The sequence below is a fragment of the Aegilops tauschii genome, chromosome 6 (genome assembly GCF_002575655.3).
Source record: "Aegilops tauschii subsp. strangulata cultivar AL8/78 chromosome 6, Aet v6.0, whole genome shotgun sequence".
NCBI lineage: Eukaryota > Viridiplantae > Streptophyta > Magnoliopsida > Poales > Poaceae > Aegilops > Aegilops tauschii.
In genome coordinates, this window is record NC_053040.3 from 2,593,938 (window position 1) to 2,611,168 (window position 17,231).

The following is a 17,231-nucleotide window of genomic DNA, read 5'->3' on the forward strand; positions in this document are numbered from 1 at the left end:
CGTGTTTCAGCGTCGTTTTCCTCCTTGAAGGCACAACAGAGGTCCCTCCTACCTATCCACACCCGACTCCCCTACTGGACGAAAATCCAAAATCCACCTTGTATTTGGGGGTCGGTGGCGCCATGCATGTCGTACCCTCCATGGATATGCCGCCTTGGGAGACTTGGGTTCCCGGGGGTGGCTGTGGGAAGTGGGCTCCGCAAGGGCTCGAGCGACGATGGCGATGTGTAGGTCCGCAGGTGGAGTGGTGTGCATCTACCGCTTCGATGACTGTGGGCTTGGCGGCGTGTTGTAGTTGAGTCTCAGCGTCGGATGTATCTAGGTGGACGAGTGCAGGCCGGCGGTGGGGTCTGGCGCCATGGTAGCGTCGACAACAAAATGACCAGGCAAGGTGAATGTGTTGATCGCTCCTGAAGGCGAGACAACAGAAAAATGGCGGCAACTGGTTATAGAGCGTGCGATGCGCAGATGGTCTGCTAGACCGGTTGGTGCTCTCGGCTCGACGTTGGGCGGCTTGACGAGGCCACCAGATTAGATAATGTGTTGATACACGGTGAGGGAACATTATCAAACTTGTAGGTGTAGCCATAATGATTACCGGGCGGGTTACTTTGCGTTGATCCATATATTTGTTTTATCATGTTCTGTTAAATAATATAATAAAATAATTGTGTGCATCGCTTGATGTCGCTTGACACCCACCTCCTGCATATTGATACGCTCACTAGGAGATGGCTTGGTGCAGCAAAGGCCAACGTTTAGGATAGACATCAGAGAACGTACGCCTTTTTCCTTAATGGCCACTGAGTTTCTTGGCAAATCTCCAACTCCAACTCCGTAACAGCTGGGAATCAACAATATACAATATTCTATCAGGGAAGCTGGTTATGTACTTCACAATGTTCAGTCCATCCTTGAATATGTCATCAATCGGCATTCTTCAAATGAATATATCGAGGAGAACAACACCAAAGCTGTAATCATCCCGGGCGGGCAAAACTTGACCACCCCCTGCATATTCTAAGAAATGAATAAAAAAGGAGTTAATTTCACTTTCACTGCTTAACATAGATGTTGAAAAAAATGTGGTGACCATATCCAATGGTTCCAATTAGAGCATCTACAGCCCGACATAGCAAATATGGCCTCTTAAACACCCGCGGACGCGCCTTGTCAGTGATTGGGCGTGTCCGTTTTGAGCCCCTATTTATCCATCCGCGCAGCCACACTTTTCATTTTTCTTCTCATATGTCCGGTCACTAGCACGTGATTGGTGGAGATGAACAGAGACAAATAAAAGAATGAACAAAGAAAAAGAAAAGGTGGTCCGGGTGGGGCCGCGTCCTACGTAGCGGAATGCCCGGGCACGCCCGGACGCGTCCGTGAGCCCTCATATCCTCCCCATATTTGAGATGGATATGAGGGCTCGCGGACAGACCAGGCATATAGGAATGATATGAGGGGTTCAGTTGGGTCACATTTTTCCTTCTCTCCTGTCCGGTCACTCACCGGGCACGTCCATGGACATATGAGGGATGGTTTGAGGCGTTCGGCTGTAAATGCTCTTAGTGCAGTCGGAGAAGAGTTTGAGTTACCAAGAGATGACGTTGTGAAACCAACCGTGAGTCTTGCTAGGCCAAAGTCTCAGACATGACCTGGCATATTGTCATCCAAAAGAATGTTACTAGAATCAGATATCAGTGAACCATTGTTCCTTGGTTGTTATGGTGCACGTGCTCCCCCGCAAAAAAATGGTGCACGTGCTCCAATGCGTCCAGGATATCCATCACATGCTTATCCTTTGAGACATTGTAACAAGATTCATATTTGAAGAGCCTTCATAGCCTCGGGTTGAGTATAGTAGTTTATGCAAGTCTTCTCGTGGCACGAAAACTCATATACTAGGGCCTTGAAATCATTACCATTAGAATCAATTCTTGAGCATGCAATTAGGATAGGGACTAGATTATGGTGCCGCACATTTCTCAAAGCATTACATTCTGAAATGAAGCACTTCTGTGCTCCTCTAGTCTCTAGGTTGATGACTTTTATGGCAACCTCATTTTCGTCTTCAACTAGTTCTCCTCTAGTGATGAAGTTATATCGGTGCCGGGTCTTTACTGCTTGTCTACTAGCTAGCTAGTCTCTTCAACTTTCTTTTCGATATATAAAAGGTGGATTTTATTAGCTTAAAATGGGGCATCAAAAGGATGCACACACAATGATCACACGCCCGGCCTCTGCATAGACAAGATGCACATAGTCAATACCAACACACGTTAAAAAGAATAGGCCGACAAGGCAGCATGGCAGCATGCAACGTTGGCAAAGGAAGATTTTCAAAAATTTGACATAGGAAAACTTGAACAGGTTTATTTTTTTTGAAACAATAGCCGATCTTCGTATTCCACTGCCACCTCTGCATTTGACGTTCTCTTTGGTGGCACCCAAACGTAGGAAGTGACGCGGGCCATCAGATCGCAGATGGCATCAGACGGCAAACAACACCCACGCGGCGAGCGGCGGTCGTCCCTCTCCGGCGGCGCCGCCCCTCATCGTACTTCGTCTCGCCGCTCTGAGCCGAGTGCCCGAGGGTCCACCCTCGTCGCCCGTGGCGTCGCCATCCGAATCCGATACGTGAGTGAGGTCTTGTGTCCTGCAGATATGTTTTGGATCTTGACTTGCATCATCTATTTTGCTTGCTACGACGGGCGGTTGGTAAGAGGTTTCTGGACCTGGTTCATTTTCTTTGCTTTGCCAACATTACGAATCCATCCTACAGTAATACAGCAGTACCTTACCTGAGCAAGTAGAGCCTGGCTTGTGCAGCTCAACAGCTTCAGTAGGACGAATCCAATACGATTGAACCTCGGCTGTATGGAGTGGAACCATGAATTCAATGTTAACTGACATTTCCCACTTGTCGCTTCTTCATATTTCTGTGTGCTTGCTTGTCCACTGTATTTATACTCAGGTGTGGGAGAGAGCATCTCCCTACAGGTTTTTTCTCTCCTTATAAAAATATATATGGAACAAGAACAAGTCTTAACAAAGTAATAACAACCTTTTCGAAAAAAAACAAAGTAATAACAAGGATGATGGAAAATAGAGGATTAGGCATAGCCCACTTTTCGGTACTGGGCATCATAGAGAACGGAAAGAACAAGTTCCTCTATCTTGTTAGCATACATTTCAGTACTTGGCACAATAGAAACAACAAGACTTAACAAAGTGGAGTAGGGAAGGAAATGATTGAAATCAACCGACCGATAAACTCGTTGCGTCCGCCGCGTCCATCACCGTTCGATCTTTGACTTGCATAATCTATTTTGCTAGCTGCCTGTAGATGATCATGAACTCTGCCAGATTGGTTTGAGGTTCTTGGGCCTGATTCATTTTTTATGCTTTGCCAACATTAGGAATCCATCCTAATAATACACTAGTATAGCCTGAGCTTCAGCATCAGTAGGACGGATTCAATATTGAACCTTGGCTGTATGTAACCATGAATTCAGTATAAATAACAAGTCTCAACAAAGACGAGTTGGAAAATGGAAAAATATGATTCTAGCAAAGCCAGGAAAACCGTTGTCCATGGATCGTGAACTCTGCCATATTGGTGTGAGATTTCTGGGCCTGATTCATCTCTTTTGCTTTGCCAACACTAGGAGTCTGTACTAATATTGGTGTAGAGCCTGGCTTGTGAAGTTCCACAGCTTCAGTAGACGAATTCCATACTGAACATGGTCTGTATGGAACCATGAATTCAACCACTTCTCAGCACTTAGCATCATAGAAACAACATGTCTTGAAAAAGTACGAATCTTAATAACAAATACTCCCTCCGTTCCTAAATATTTATCTTTCTAGACATTTCAAACAGACTATCACATACGGATGTATGTAGACATATTTTAGAGTGTAGATTCATTTATTTTGCTCCGTATGTAGTCATTTGTTGAAATATCTAGAAAGACAAATATTTAGGAACGGAGGGAGTAGATGGGAAAATAGGAAAACCCGCTGTTCAGGAATAACAAGCAGTTTTAATAACAAATCTTAAGAAAAGTAGCACTGCAGTTTAACCAATCATTCAGCACAGCAACGTTATCATTCAGGGCTGGGCAGCCTCATTATCATCCTTTGCTGCCTGATCAATCCCATGTCCTGAAGCTCCACACTGGTCTGAACCTGCTGTGGCAGGTGCAGCGGAACTGCTGCTGCCCGAGTCAAGGCAAGCGAAGCACGCCCACCGCCTCCACGTCCGTCGCCGCTCAGGTACCGGAGGAGATGTACCAGCAGCGTCAACGCTGCTCTCTGTTAGGTGGGGGACGGGATGGTTGTCATCATCATGGGAGTGGGGCTGCAAAATAAATAAGGAAATTTGAATGAAGAGGTACAATATTACAGAAATTGAAAAGGAAACCGAGCAGCTAGATAAGTAGGTACCTCTTGTTCTTTCTGCTCGGAGTCCAATTTTTCTTCATCCTCTTTGTCATCGTCTATTACCTGAGCAGAGGTATGCACAGCTGTAGTATGATCCGAAAAGGAAGCTGGCAGTACCTCTTGTTCCATATGTTTCAGAGTCTAAAAAAGCCAACACTGGTAGCTATCAGGAAATTGAAGAAAAAAAGCACATGCCAAGTAGGCAAAAGAGCATGTAGCTAGTAATACGTACCAGACGTGGACCAAACACTGCTCGGAGATTAAGGGTGGGACGGTTTGGATGGGTCCCGATTGCTTGCCTCACCGCTGCGCTCGCCTTGTCAATATCACAAACATATGCATTATCGCGGCGGATGCTAGCATGCACTCTCTGAAGCGAAGGGAGGTTCTCCACATCCTACTACCAATAAAGTCAAAATCAGCGCTGGCATCCTTCAAGGCTCGCACTTCCACTGTGAAAACAATGGATTCAAGGCTTTGCATACTTCCCTGCAGAAACCTGAATGGAGCATACATCTTGGAGCTCCTCAACTTGGGGAACGCACCATCAGGGAATTCCATGCCCCTCGGAATCGATTGCTTGCCGACGCAAGTTAGCTCTTGCAAACTCCCAAGGTTCACCACATCCTGCTCCCCAAATTCATCCACTCCCATGTTTAGGTTGGAGAGGTTCGGAAGAAGTGAGGAATTAATCCACGTCGGGAGCCTACTGAAACCACCCTCTATTTCCAGATCGCGGAGTTGCCGAGGGGGCTCATAGCCTTTCCAGTGGTCATCTAACATCAATCTCGGCCACTGGAAGCAATCAAGTAGTTCTATGGGTAGGACTTGGATTTTCCGCAGATTGCATAAAGACTCCACAAATGTTTTGATCCAACACTCATCCACATTTGCAGTTAGTTTACAGACGAGCACTCTCAGCTCTGTCAACTTGCTGAGCTCTTGCACAAAGATAGAAGACTTGTCAGCCGTACACAAATGTAGCTCTTCCAAGGATGTCAGGTTCCCTATCCAATTCGGCACTGTTATACCAACACCATCCGTGTCAGCACGCAGACACTTGAGTTTCCTTAGCAAACCAATACTCTGTGGTAACTCTTTTATATAAGTGTCCCTCAAATCCAGTGTCTGCAGAATCTTCAGATCTCCTATTTCTTCTGGGAGCTTTCTAATACATGCGCTCTCTAGACTCAGGTATCTCAACTGAGATAACCTCCCAAGATGCTCAAGATGGTAAGGACGGTCTCTCTCAAAACCACACTTTTCCATGGCTAGAACACGTAACACCTGGAAGTTTGAAAGTGATGGCATCGCACTGGGATCACACGACCTCAGTTTTGGCATGCTCATGTTAGCGAGAGGCACAACTCTCTTTTGGACAGCTAACCTGCGGGCATTGCATTGTGAAGGTGTGTGCTCTTCGTTACTATCCAATATAGCAACAAAATTTTGCTCCTTTGATAATGAACAAATCATATCCAGCACCATATCATGAATACGACAAGAAACTATTGTGTAGCATTGGTACTCTGCCGGCTGGATCATACATCTATTTAAGAGTTCATTAAAATATCTTTCTCCGGTCTCAAATAAACTTACCCCTGGTTCCTCATTGACGAAACCTTCGGCTACCCACTGCCATATCAATTTGTCTTTCATGATCAAATAGTCTTCTGGGTATATGCTCAGATGTAGGAGACAAGGCCTTAGATAACAAGGGAGATCATAATAACTAAATGACAATATCTTCCTCGTGTTCTCTACATCTGTATTATTATCTCCAGATCCAAAACCAATAGATTTGAATACTTTAGACCAGTTCTTCATAGGTTTACCAGCCAACAAACTAGCTATTGTAATTATAGCTAATGGCACACCTCCACATTTCTGTAAAAAAATTCTTGATACTTCAGCCGGTTGATCAAAAGGGCATTTATCTTTACCACCAAATAGTCTTGTATACAATAGTTCTTCGGACAAATGTTGAGAAAGTGGTTTTAGCTTGTAAATATCACCGGTCTCTGTGGCGACATTGAGAATACGAGTAGTTGTGATTACTCGGCTCCCATGATTGTTATCAAGCAAAGCACATTTGATAATGTTCCATACTTTTGAATCCCATATGTCATCAATAACAATGAAGAACCTATCCATATTACAACACAAGAGTCATGCATTAGCTAGTAAAACTATCTAGAAAATATGTTTAAAAAATGCATAGCGTCCACCTCAACAAGAAATAAAATATGTATGAATTGTTCCAAATTGTTGTTATGCATGCATGGATTTTATTGATCTAATCTCTTTATCAAAGCTGTAGTTCTTACAAAATTTCATCCCTCGGATATAAATAGGTTTTTATATATTGAATTTGGTACCTTGAACAAAGATTTGTATTCCAGCTCTAAACTGAACTTGTGAGATTGTTTGCTAGTTGGTCAAGAACCCAAATGATATTAGAGCTGGCCAACATGGTAAAATCTAGTCCATTTTCTGAAAGTACATCAGCACATTAATAGCCTCTCCAAATCCAAACACAGGTTTGTAGCTGGTTGCTTCATTGGGCTCAACGCCCTTATGATGTTAAGATGCACCATCTTGCTAATAAGTCAATAGGAATAGTATTTATCTATGCGTTTGCCAATTCTACTCAGATGGCATCCATCTAACATGCAATGCCACATTGTGTCATTACATCTGACGCATTAAGTTATGGTGTTATACACATCATATGACGAAAAAGGCTCGCGCCCCGCTTTATATATAAAGCACTGACGCATTAGTTTCTACGCATTATATATTATCAATGGTATTTTCAACTTATACGTTATTTAGCTGGAATGATTACTCAGCTCAAATTGCTAATGTTATGAGATATAAATTGATTAAGGCGGATGTTGTGTACCTTCCATTCTCAAGTAGTTTTCTGAGTTTGATTAAGGCGGTTGCCTCCCCCTCCCCCTCCTCTCCCCTCCTCCCCCACTCCATGGATCTGAGCTGCAGCGGCCCTCCCTTCCCAGTCGGCCGGCGCCAGTTCGTCCCATGCCTGGCCGCCCGTTCCTCCTCTTCCCGGCCGCGGCCGGGTCCTCCTCTCCATGGCGGCCGGTTCCTCGCATCCATGCCGGCCGTTTCCTCCCTTCCGGATGCCTGATAATCTCTCTTTCTCTATCGTTTTGCAGCAGCTCAACAGAAGGACTCCAAGCAGCGGGTGCTCGACGGCCGGACTCGAACTGTGAAGGTAGAATAACCCCCCACCCCCTGTATATGCAGCTACTGTTCATGTTTATTTGTTGTCCAGTGTATGTTTGCAATATATATGTTGATGTAAGCATCATTGGTAACTTGTAGATGGTCATGAAGATGAACACAAGAAAAAAGATGGTTAGGGGAGCTGCTGTTTTTGTTGCACTAGCTGCAATGGCTGCTGTTTTTGATGCTTTTGGGAATTTCTTATGTGAACTATATGGTTGTATGTGCAACTTGTTGAAAATTATGTTCTGTGCTGTCATTCATGTGTTATAAACTTGTCAATATCTATTGTTATGTTGTTTTTAATCAAATTACAAACGAAATGCTGCCGAAATTTTAAATTTTAGTTTGTTCCATTTTTCATTACGTGCTTCCAACCAAACACCAGAACGGAACCGAGCCGTTCTACTCTTTTGCTCCTACCAAACACGGGAATGGAACGGACCCGTTCCTCTGGAATGGAACCATTCCATTCCATGACAGTTGGTCCCCCAACTGAACACACCCGAAGACGACCGAGTGCCCGAGTCTTCTCGAGCTACTGTTTGCTACAGTGTGTGAACACATGTGACCTGCAACGGGACATGTATTGGTAAGAGCATCTCCAGCCGCACCCCCAACAAGGCCTCCCAGGCGATTTTTTGGCCGCCGGCGCCGAAAAATCGGCCCGGTCGCACCCCCAAAGGCCCTTTTTTCGCCAGCTCGGGCCGAAATTGGTGCCGGCGGACCCAAGCCGAACCCGGCGCGCTTGGGGGCGCCGGCCGAATCGTTTTTGGCACGAAAATCGGCGGGCCCTCCTTGGCAGCGACTCGGCTGTTCTCGTCGCTTCGTCGTCCTCATCGCCTCGGTTCCCGCGGGGGAATCAATGCCAAAGCTGCCGTGCCGGTCAGCCTCCATTGATCCCTCACGGGCGACGCAGTGAAGGCGGGGCGACGCGCATCCCTCACCTGCCACGCGTGTCCCTCACCCGCCACGCGTACACACGGCGGCCACGCGGGCGCCGCCTATATAAGTCGCCCCTCCCGCACCGGTGAGCCACGCACAGACCTCGCTCTCCACCGCCGACGCCCCCGTTCCTCCCTCTTATCTCGCCGTTTCCAGTTCACCCAATGGCCGAGCTATACCCAGGCGATGGCGCGGCGGTGAATGGCTTCGGCCGCTGCCACCTTCATGAGGATGAAGCCCGACTTCTCTATGAGGCCGAGTACCCAGTCCCGCCGGACATGCGGGTGCCCGGGGCGTGGAGGATAAGCGCCGCCGGGGTCCCGGTGCCACCGCCGCCCACCGGGGCGGCGCGTCGTGCGGAGATCGCCCGGATCCGTGCCTCTCTGCCGCAGGCGGCGAGAGAAGGGCCGAGGTACACCCCGATAGTTCGCTATGGGAGCCGTACTTCCATCGTCGCCACGCCGAGCAGCTCGAGGCCACCAACGGCGTCGTCCCCTCCGGGAGGCTCAACGCCGACGGGCGCCGCCGATGGTGGGGCGTGCCCGGCCGCACGCTGGAGGCCGTCCCTGAGTACATCGAGGGCGGCAACACGCCGAGGCTGGAGTGCCCTGCTCCCCCCACCTTCTCCCGCCGGTGTGGGAGCTCATGGACGCCGAGACGCATGGACCCGACGTCCTCCTCCTCGTCCGGCCGCTCGTCCGGCTCTCCTCCCTCCTCCCCGTCAAGCCGGAGCCCCAGGACGCGCTGATCAGCCAGCGCACCCGCAGCTGCGGCGTCCGCATCGCTGAGTCGTCCCCCACCTCCGCCCACCTCGTCAGGCCGAAGGTGGAGTCCAGCCTCCCTGCGGAGTACGAGGCCATAGCCCGGTCCGGCTTCTCCAACGAGGACGCCCTAAAGTGGGTGCGGGACGACTACCTTCGCGACGAGATGGTCCGGCAGCACCGAGCCCTGCAGGAGATAGCCGCCCGCCAGCGTGGGCGCGACAACGAGCACGGCGTGGTGGTCCTCGACAGCGACGAGGACACCCCCGGACCGTCCAACCCGCCGCGCGTCGGCGACCCTGGGCAGGGGAGCAGCAGGGACGGCGGCCGCGAAGGAGGCGACGAGGACGAGGACGATGACGGCGGCGGCGACTACACGCAGTTCTACAGGCTCCTCGGCATGTAGAGCTTCAGGGCGGCGGGCCACGAGGAACGGCAAGGACGACGGCTTGTCTAGTAGCACTAGTGCAGAACCGGGCTTTAGCACCGGTTCGTAAGGGCCTTTAGTGCCGGTTCCACAACCAGCACTAAAGAGTGGGGACTAAAGCCCCCCCCCTTTAGTACCGGTTCATCACGAACCGGCGCTAAAGTGCCACCACGTGGCACGAGGCAGGCCCGGGTGCGTGTAGGACATTAGTACCGGTTGGTAACACCAACCGGTACTAAATGTTTGGGGGTGTTTTGGTTTTATTTTTTATTTTTCCTTTAATTTTGTGTTTTCAATTTAATTTAGTGATTATTTTACATTATAATGAGTTGTTAAATCATTAGGTGAAAGTACCGCAAATTAGTTTCGACTGGATGCATGTGGATCCTAGCTAAGTGATCAAGTATATGCCATATCCATATTATACTTGATCACTTAAAGTGATCAAGTATAATATGGATATGGCATATACTTGATCACTTAGCTAGGATCCATCCAGCTGAAACTAATCTGCGGTTTCTTTCATAAATGATATAATAACTCATCATCATCATCATCATCATATTAATATAAAAACTCTTGCATCATATCATCAACAACAGTATACTAGCTAGCTAAAAATCATCATAGTCGTCATTACCACTGTTTAATCATCATAGTCATTACCGCTATCTAATCACCACCAACACTAGCTTAAAGAAGAAACATTCACTTGTAACAAAAGCAAAGATATCATCGAGTTCAATATGGTCATGATATTATAAGCGTTCATAACACCACAAAAGCAAATAACTCTTTGAGATTAAGTTCAGGACGAAGAACACGGACATGAGAGGACAAGTACTAAGAGCATGAACTAGCTAAATCACTCTTGCTGCTCTCTCTCAGGTAAAATAGCGTAGAACATGTATAGCTCTCCTGATTCATCATACTGGAGCATGCAGATGAACCTGTCTCCTAATCGTGGGCTGCACTTCTCATTGCTGCCCCCTAGTACTTCTCTGGGATCGTTAACAATTTTGCTCCAATCTTTCACTATTAAGCATTCATCGCTTTTAGAAATCCTGAATGCACTCATGTGCAATGTAGGATATCTTGGGCGTAAGCTAACCATTGACATGTGACCTTTAGTCTCGATCCACTGAGGCACAACTGTCATTGGGAGTCCCTGTTGAAGAACATCGTATAGTAATTAATATACTTAGCAATGAAAGTTTAGCAAAAAAATAATGTATGCAAAAGATGCACTGAGGACAAATAGTAAAAATCTTACCATCTTTCCTAAATAGATGTGACCGTAGTTCAATACGATCACTATTGGTCGCACGTTTTGAGTACTAACATTTCTAAGTGCAGGAAGAAAAATTGTCTTGACAGTATGAAGATCCTCAAGCCATGAAACATAATGACTTATCTCCTCGCAGTTTAGTTCAGCTCCGGGACAGTAGTAGGTCCTGTCTACCAAGCGCCGGACATGTTTGCTTGAATGGAAATAAGCTGTCAATCGAAATTAGTTGTCAACTATTTTTGAATAAACAATATCAAAGACATAAATATGGTTGAGAAACTCACATAATGGTAGAACTGGAGGCGTCTGCACATCGACCCAGATGTCTATATTACCTTCAATATCATCTTCCGGACGAATATCAAAGGTGATAACCATATCAGGCTCAAATGCATAAGCCTTGCATAGTGCTTGCCAAGTTTTGCATTCAAAATAGGTGTACGTGTCTGCATTGTATAATTTGACGTTGAAAGTATAACCATGCTCGGTCTTCAGGTAAACTCTCTTTACCTCCATAGTTTCCATAACACTGAAACCTATCTTATCCAAGACAAAAATTCTTGCATGGCAGGGGATGCGCTAGTAGAATAGTGAAAGTTTAAAATTATAAGTTGAAGCAAATGAAGCATATATAAGTCATGCTTAATTACGAAAAAAGACTTGTCGTTGTGACTTACTGTATCCACTTCGAAGGTCTCATCCAGCTTGATGCTGAAGCGCCTATCATCAACAAGGAAATTTCTGTCGCACAGGCCGCGCTGGTCTTCACAGTATTCGCACATAATGAAATCTTTTTCGTCGTCAGACGACACTTCCTATGTTCATATAGGTGAAACATTAAACACTTACTAGTTCTATTAATTCAACTACTTCTATTAATTCAACTAGTTCTATTAATTCAACTAAGCATTTACTAAAAATAAACTTGTTCTATTAATTTTCTTACTAAAATAAAGTAGCTAGTTTTATATAGTAATATTTTAATTAGATCATCAAATCTCAGATATCTAAATTTTCTTACTAAAAATAAACTAGTTCTATTAATTCAACTACCTAATTCAACTAAGAATTTAATAAAAATAAACTAGTTCTATTAATTTTCTTATTAAAAAATATAAAGTAGCTATATATAGTAATATTTTAATTAGATCATCAAATCTCATATACCTAAATTTTCTTACTAAAAATAAAATAGTTCTACTAATTCAACTAGTTCAACTAAGCATTTACTAAAAATAAACTAGTTATATTAATTCAACTAGTTCAAATAATCTCATATACCTAAATTTTCTTACTAAAAATAAACTAGTTCTATTAATTTTCATACTAAAAATAAACTAGTTATATTAATTCAATTAGTTCAAATCTCATATATATACCTAATTAATATCTAGCTAATTCATCTAACAATTGACATTAATATTGAACAACTTTTCCATCTAATTCATCTAACATTAACATTGTAATTAACATTCTTATCTACGTAATATTCGTCTAACATTAATCTAAACAACAGAAACAGAAAATAAGTAAAAAATATGTGCGTGTGTGTGTGTATGTGTGTGTGTGTGCGTATGGGCGGGGGGCAGCGGCGTACGGGCGGCGGCGCGAGACGGCGACGCGACGGGGACGGCGACGACGGGCGGCGGGGGCGACGGCGGGGACGGCGATGACGGCGGGGATGGCGACGACGGGCGGCGGGGGCGGCGAGGGCGGCGCGCGATGGGCGACGGCGGCGGCGATGTCGCGCGAGGAAGTTGGAGAAGAAGTGGTGGTCGATGAAACTGAAATTTTCGTAAGTGCCATATATATAGAGGGGCCTTTCACTAGTAGAAAAAGGGTCAAATGTCAAGCACATTAGTGCCGGTTTTCTTTTGTTTTTTTCAAAACTGAAATGGCGATACACCGGGGGGGTAGAGTTTGAAAATTGCCCTATAGTGCCGGTTTGTGTCTCCAACCGGGACTATAGGTTAAGACTCCTTTAGTGCTAGTTTGTGACACAAACCGGTACTATAGGTTAGACCTTTAGTACCGGTTTGTGTCACAAACCGGCACTAAAGGGGCTCGTGGGGCCCCGACCTGATGCCAGCCTGCCACCACCCTTTTAGTACCGGTTCGTGGCACGAACCGGTACTAAAGGTTCAATACGAACCGGCACTAATGCATAGCCGTTGGAACCGGCACTAATGGTCACATTAGTGCGGGCTCAAATACAAACCGGGACTAATGAGCTGAACATTTGACCCTTTTTCTACTAGTATGAATCACTCACAGTTAACTCCACAAGTTACTGTCCAGAAACTTACCATGAAGTAAACCACGCACATACAACCTCTGGGCTCGACTCAAAGTGTTGGAACCACCCAAACCACTAAGGACTACCAGCCAGACATGAAGTTTGAGCTTAGCGCGGCCTGATGTCATAGTTTACGATGCCAAATCAATATTCTTAAATTCGTTATGGAATGTAGTTTCATAGTGTACATATAAGGTCTTGTAGATGTTGATATTTTTTAATATAAATTTGGTCAAACTTTACATTGTTTGACTTGACACAAATATAAAAGGCAAAGTAAAAAGGACTGAAAGGAGTACAACCGACAGATACGACTATAAGTACTGGAGACACACATATCCCCACGTGAACGCACAGCTAAGATTTCGCGTGCAGCTGAGCTCGTGCTTAGAAACAAATTTTCAAGTAGGTGACTGATATTGACAAAAAACTGCAAACAACTGATGACTAGCAAAACCGCTAAAAAGATAGTATTAACTTTGTATTGCTTCTCGAAGTTCTTATTGAGATTTGTTCACTTGCTAATCACTCCTGTCATATACACGAAATGTAAAGTACTTACACATAAATGGTGCACCCATTCGAGCGATGCAATTCCATTTCCAGAAAGTTCCTGTGGAGGTCGAGCAACATTGAACCCCTTCCATTTCATGTCAGTGCATTCTCTTACTCCTGGAATAGGTCACCACGCCAGCTATCACGATGTACGGCCAAAACTGCCAAAGCAATATTTGTAGAAGCATAGTTGGTAGTCTCCACCATGCTTGACCAACTCCAAGCCTCTTAATGACCGTCAGCTCACTTGCGGCCATAAACACGATCAACCAAACAATGTCTACCAACGCCATCAGAGTCGTGATCGCGCAAGACACAACAGCTGTGGTGTGCGCGACTGGGGCAAGCACCAAGTAAGGCCCGAATGTGAAGGCGGCGCCGAGGCTCCTCGATGAGCCTGCCATGAATGCCAGGGAGATGTTGAAGGAGCGCAAGCGGGTGCGTGTGTCGACCATGCTAATCCCTGCGTACATGAGAAATGAGAGGGATGCGATCGCGCTGATGAACGCGAGCGTGGTGGCGATGATGAACACGTCGAAGGCGTAGTGCCCAGCGAGCATCGGCGTGCCGCCATTCTTGTGGTCATCCGCTCGGTAGCCGCCAGGCAAGGCAAAGGCTGCGGTGAACGCTACCGTCGCGATCAGCACGGAGCCAATGCCCAGGGTCTGCGAGGAATCGGATATCTTCTTCTCTTGTTCCTTTTCATCAAGGCTACCAACGTGTTCTTCGCGGAAGTGATCCTGTCGGAAAGCACCACTCTGGGCACCGACATGACGTAGCAGCCGATGTATCCTAATTCTCTTGTCTCCTAACTTAAGTGACAGAAAAATTGGCGGAAGTTGTATGAGTTAATGTGGATGCCTCGGTAGTTAAGCGCAACTGAAAGAATTGAGGAGCATACATACATATTGGTGATGAACCCCTCTGGGCTTCTTGATGGATGAAATATCAAGTGGTGTTTGCCCCATGTTGTTTATGAGATTCAGCTTGACGTGTCGGTTTGTGAACAGGCGATTGAAGATCTGTAGATTCCCGACCTCAACAGCTAGATGCAGTGCGGTCTTGCCTTCTTCGTCCTGCATGTTCATGAAGGACGATGAAAATGTATGGCTCTTGCAAGCGTGCCTGACCACGTCCCAACCCTCCGCTTGGACGGCGACATGGAGAAAGGTCCTGCCCTTGGCATCGCGTAGCTCGGTGGAGTCCTGGCGGCCGTGGAGCAAGATGGAGACAGTCTTAACATTGTTTGTGGCCGCGGCCACATGTATGGGAAACGATCCGTTGGTGTCTGGCTGATATGCTGCGGATGGGTTAGCGTCCAGCAGTAATCTAACCACCGCAGACTTCCCCCATGATGCGGCCACGTGAACGGGCGTGCTTCCAGTGGATCGTTCTGCTTCTTTGATGAGATCCTTGACCTTGTTCCATTTCAATAGCATTTTTGTTGTTTCTGTAATTCCTTGGCGTGTTAAAAACGGTATAGAACTAAAATAGATGTAGTCAAATATATATGAGATTGCAGATGGTCGACAGGTTTTTTCCGAGAGTATATGGTAATAAACACACACATATAATCCACACACCCTGCCGCCGCCTTTATTTTCTTTAGTACTTTGTTCTTCTGGTTTGTAAGGCCCCTTTGTTTTTCTGGGTTGTCAGTTTGAAGAATGAAATAAGACTTATATGTCATGAGAAGTATTGTATGCATACTTGACTAAATTTCTATGGCTACACAAGCGGACACAAGTATTTACACAGCAAAGAAATATTTAACCTACAGAAATAATAGTAATTTCAAAATAGTGCCGAAATGTTACTTTGAAGATGAGATCCCTGCTCACCTTCGCCCTTGAGAACGGCTACATGCAACACATTTCGCCCACCTGGTCCACAGTAGGACAGCGCCTCGTCTTTCTCCTGCAGCTGGCGTGCAATATCGTCATGGCCCAGCGAGACGGCCAAATAGAGCGGCGAGGCGCCATCGCCCGGTGGAACACGAGCCAGCTGTGAGTCTTCCGACATCAGCCGGCCGACCAAGTCCCTGCTACCCGCCCGGACCGCTTGGTGTAGCACCGTCTCGCCCTTGTCATTCTGCATCCTTAGCATCGCCTTCGCCTTCTCGTCGCCGCCGTCGCCATTCCTGGCAAGACCTATGAGATGAGCGACCATTCTGCCCCACCCTGCCAGGGCGGCGCAGTGGAGGGGCGTGTCACCATTTTTGTTCCTGGCATCGAGCAGGTGGCCAGCCTTGCCATGGATCACCGTCGCGCTCTTCAGGAACTCGTCGCCGTCTCCCCTCGAAGCGACCACATGGAGGATGGAGTCCCGCGCCGGGGTGACTGCCTGGATTGGGGTTGTACATGATAGCTCGACATCGACGACTTCCTCTTCTTTGGAAAGGAGACGCTCTAGCTGCGCCCAGTCGCCGTGCCGGGCCGCCATTAGTAGTTCGGGGTGCGGCACAAACTCGAACCCCTCGTTTGGCTTGGGAGTTTGCTTTGGAGTGGCCATTCTTGGTGGCTTGCTGCTGCACTGCAACTAATGGTAGCTCGTCGCGAGCCGCGCGCGAGTCATTTATATATATCTGTGTGTGTGTGCCTAGTGCCTAGAGATGGTTGGCTGACTCAAGTATAAATAATCATACCTGCCTTGAGAAAACAATAGAGAGATGTGGTTCCATACTCAAACTTTACGTAAGGGAACATTCAATAGGGTGAGCTGGAGAAAAGTGAGAACCAGCAGCAGAACTGCAGAAGTCCACCTCATACGGATTAGGACATATTCAGCCAGCAAAACTGTTCGTCTGGTATATGTACCTTTTTTTTTGCGCGTGTATGGTATATGTACCTTTCTTCATACCTAAAGCTTATAGAGGTGATTCGTCGCATTTTCTTTTGATTTTTAGAGTCAATTACACGGGCCGTGATGCTTGAACTCGGCGCAAACGGTCAATTTGATGATAGAACTTGGGGCAATATATTGAACTAGTGCAAATACTTGGCTCGGACGTGTAAATATGATGCTATTTGCGTTCGATACGAAATCAATGCGGACTTGGCATGCCAGCGTGGCATGTGGCCTGCTGCCAGCGACGGGAAGGCGAGCACGTGTGGCATTTTTTTGCGAAAACACCCTTGATTTTTTTCTCACAAAAAGCACCTGTTAACTTGGCAAAGAACATTTCAATTTTCGCCTCTGTGAGAAAAGGGGAGACATGCCTCCCGATCTCATCGCGTTTGATACGAAATCAACGCTGACTTGGCG

The 17,231-nt window shown here is 46.4% G+C and overlaps 2 protein-coding genes and 1 long non-coding RNA gene across 3 annotated transcripts; 1 reads left to right on the forward strand and 2 right to left on the reverse strand.

The window, feature by feature from the left end:
• Positions 1–4,114: 4,114 nt before the first annotated feature.
• LOC109756635 (disease resistance protein RGA5-like) lies at positions 4,115–5,757 on the reverse strand. The gene is made up of 3 exons (XM_073500700.1): positions 4,894–5,757; positions 4,450–4,509; positions 4,115–4,363 (listed from the first exon to the last, which is right to left on the reverse strand). The coding sequence occupies exons 1-3, from the start codon at positions 5,755–5,757 to the stop codon at positions 4,115–4,117; spliced, it is 1,173 nt and encodes a 390-aa protein (XP_073356801.1).
• A 1,868-nt stretch (positions 5,758–7,625) lies between these two features.
• On the forward strand, positions 7,626–8,018 carry LOC120966033 (uncharacterized). Its single transcript, XR_005759004.3, has 2 exons — positions 7,626–7,684; positions 7,795–8,018. It is a non-coding gene; the product is annotated as an uncharacterized lncRNA (long non-coding RNA).
• Positions 8,019–14,065: 6,047 nt separating this feature from the next.
• On the reverse strand, positions 14,066–16,478 carry LOC109756645 (uncharacterized). Its single transcript, XM_020315496.4, has 3 exons — positions 15,809–16,478; positions 14,873–15,426; positions 14,066–14,779 (listed from the first exon to the last, which is right to left on the reverse strand). Exons 1-3 carry the CDS (start codon positions 16,476–16,478, stop codon positions 14,066–14,068), a joined length of 1,938 nt encoding a protein of 645 aa, XP_020171085.3.
• Between the last annotated feature and the right edge of the window lie 753 nt (positions 16,479–17,231).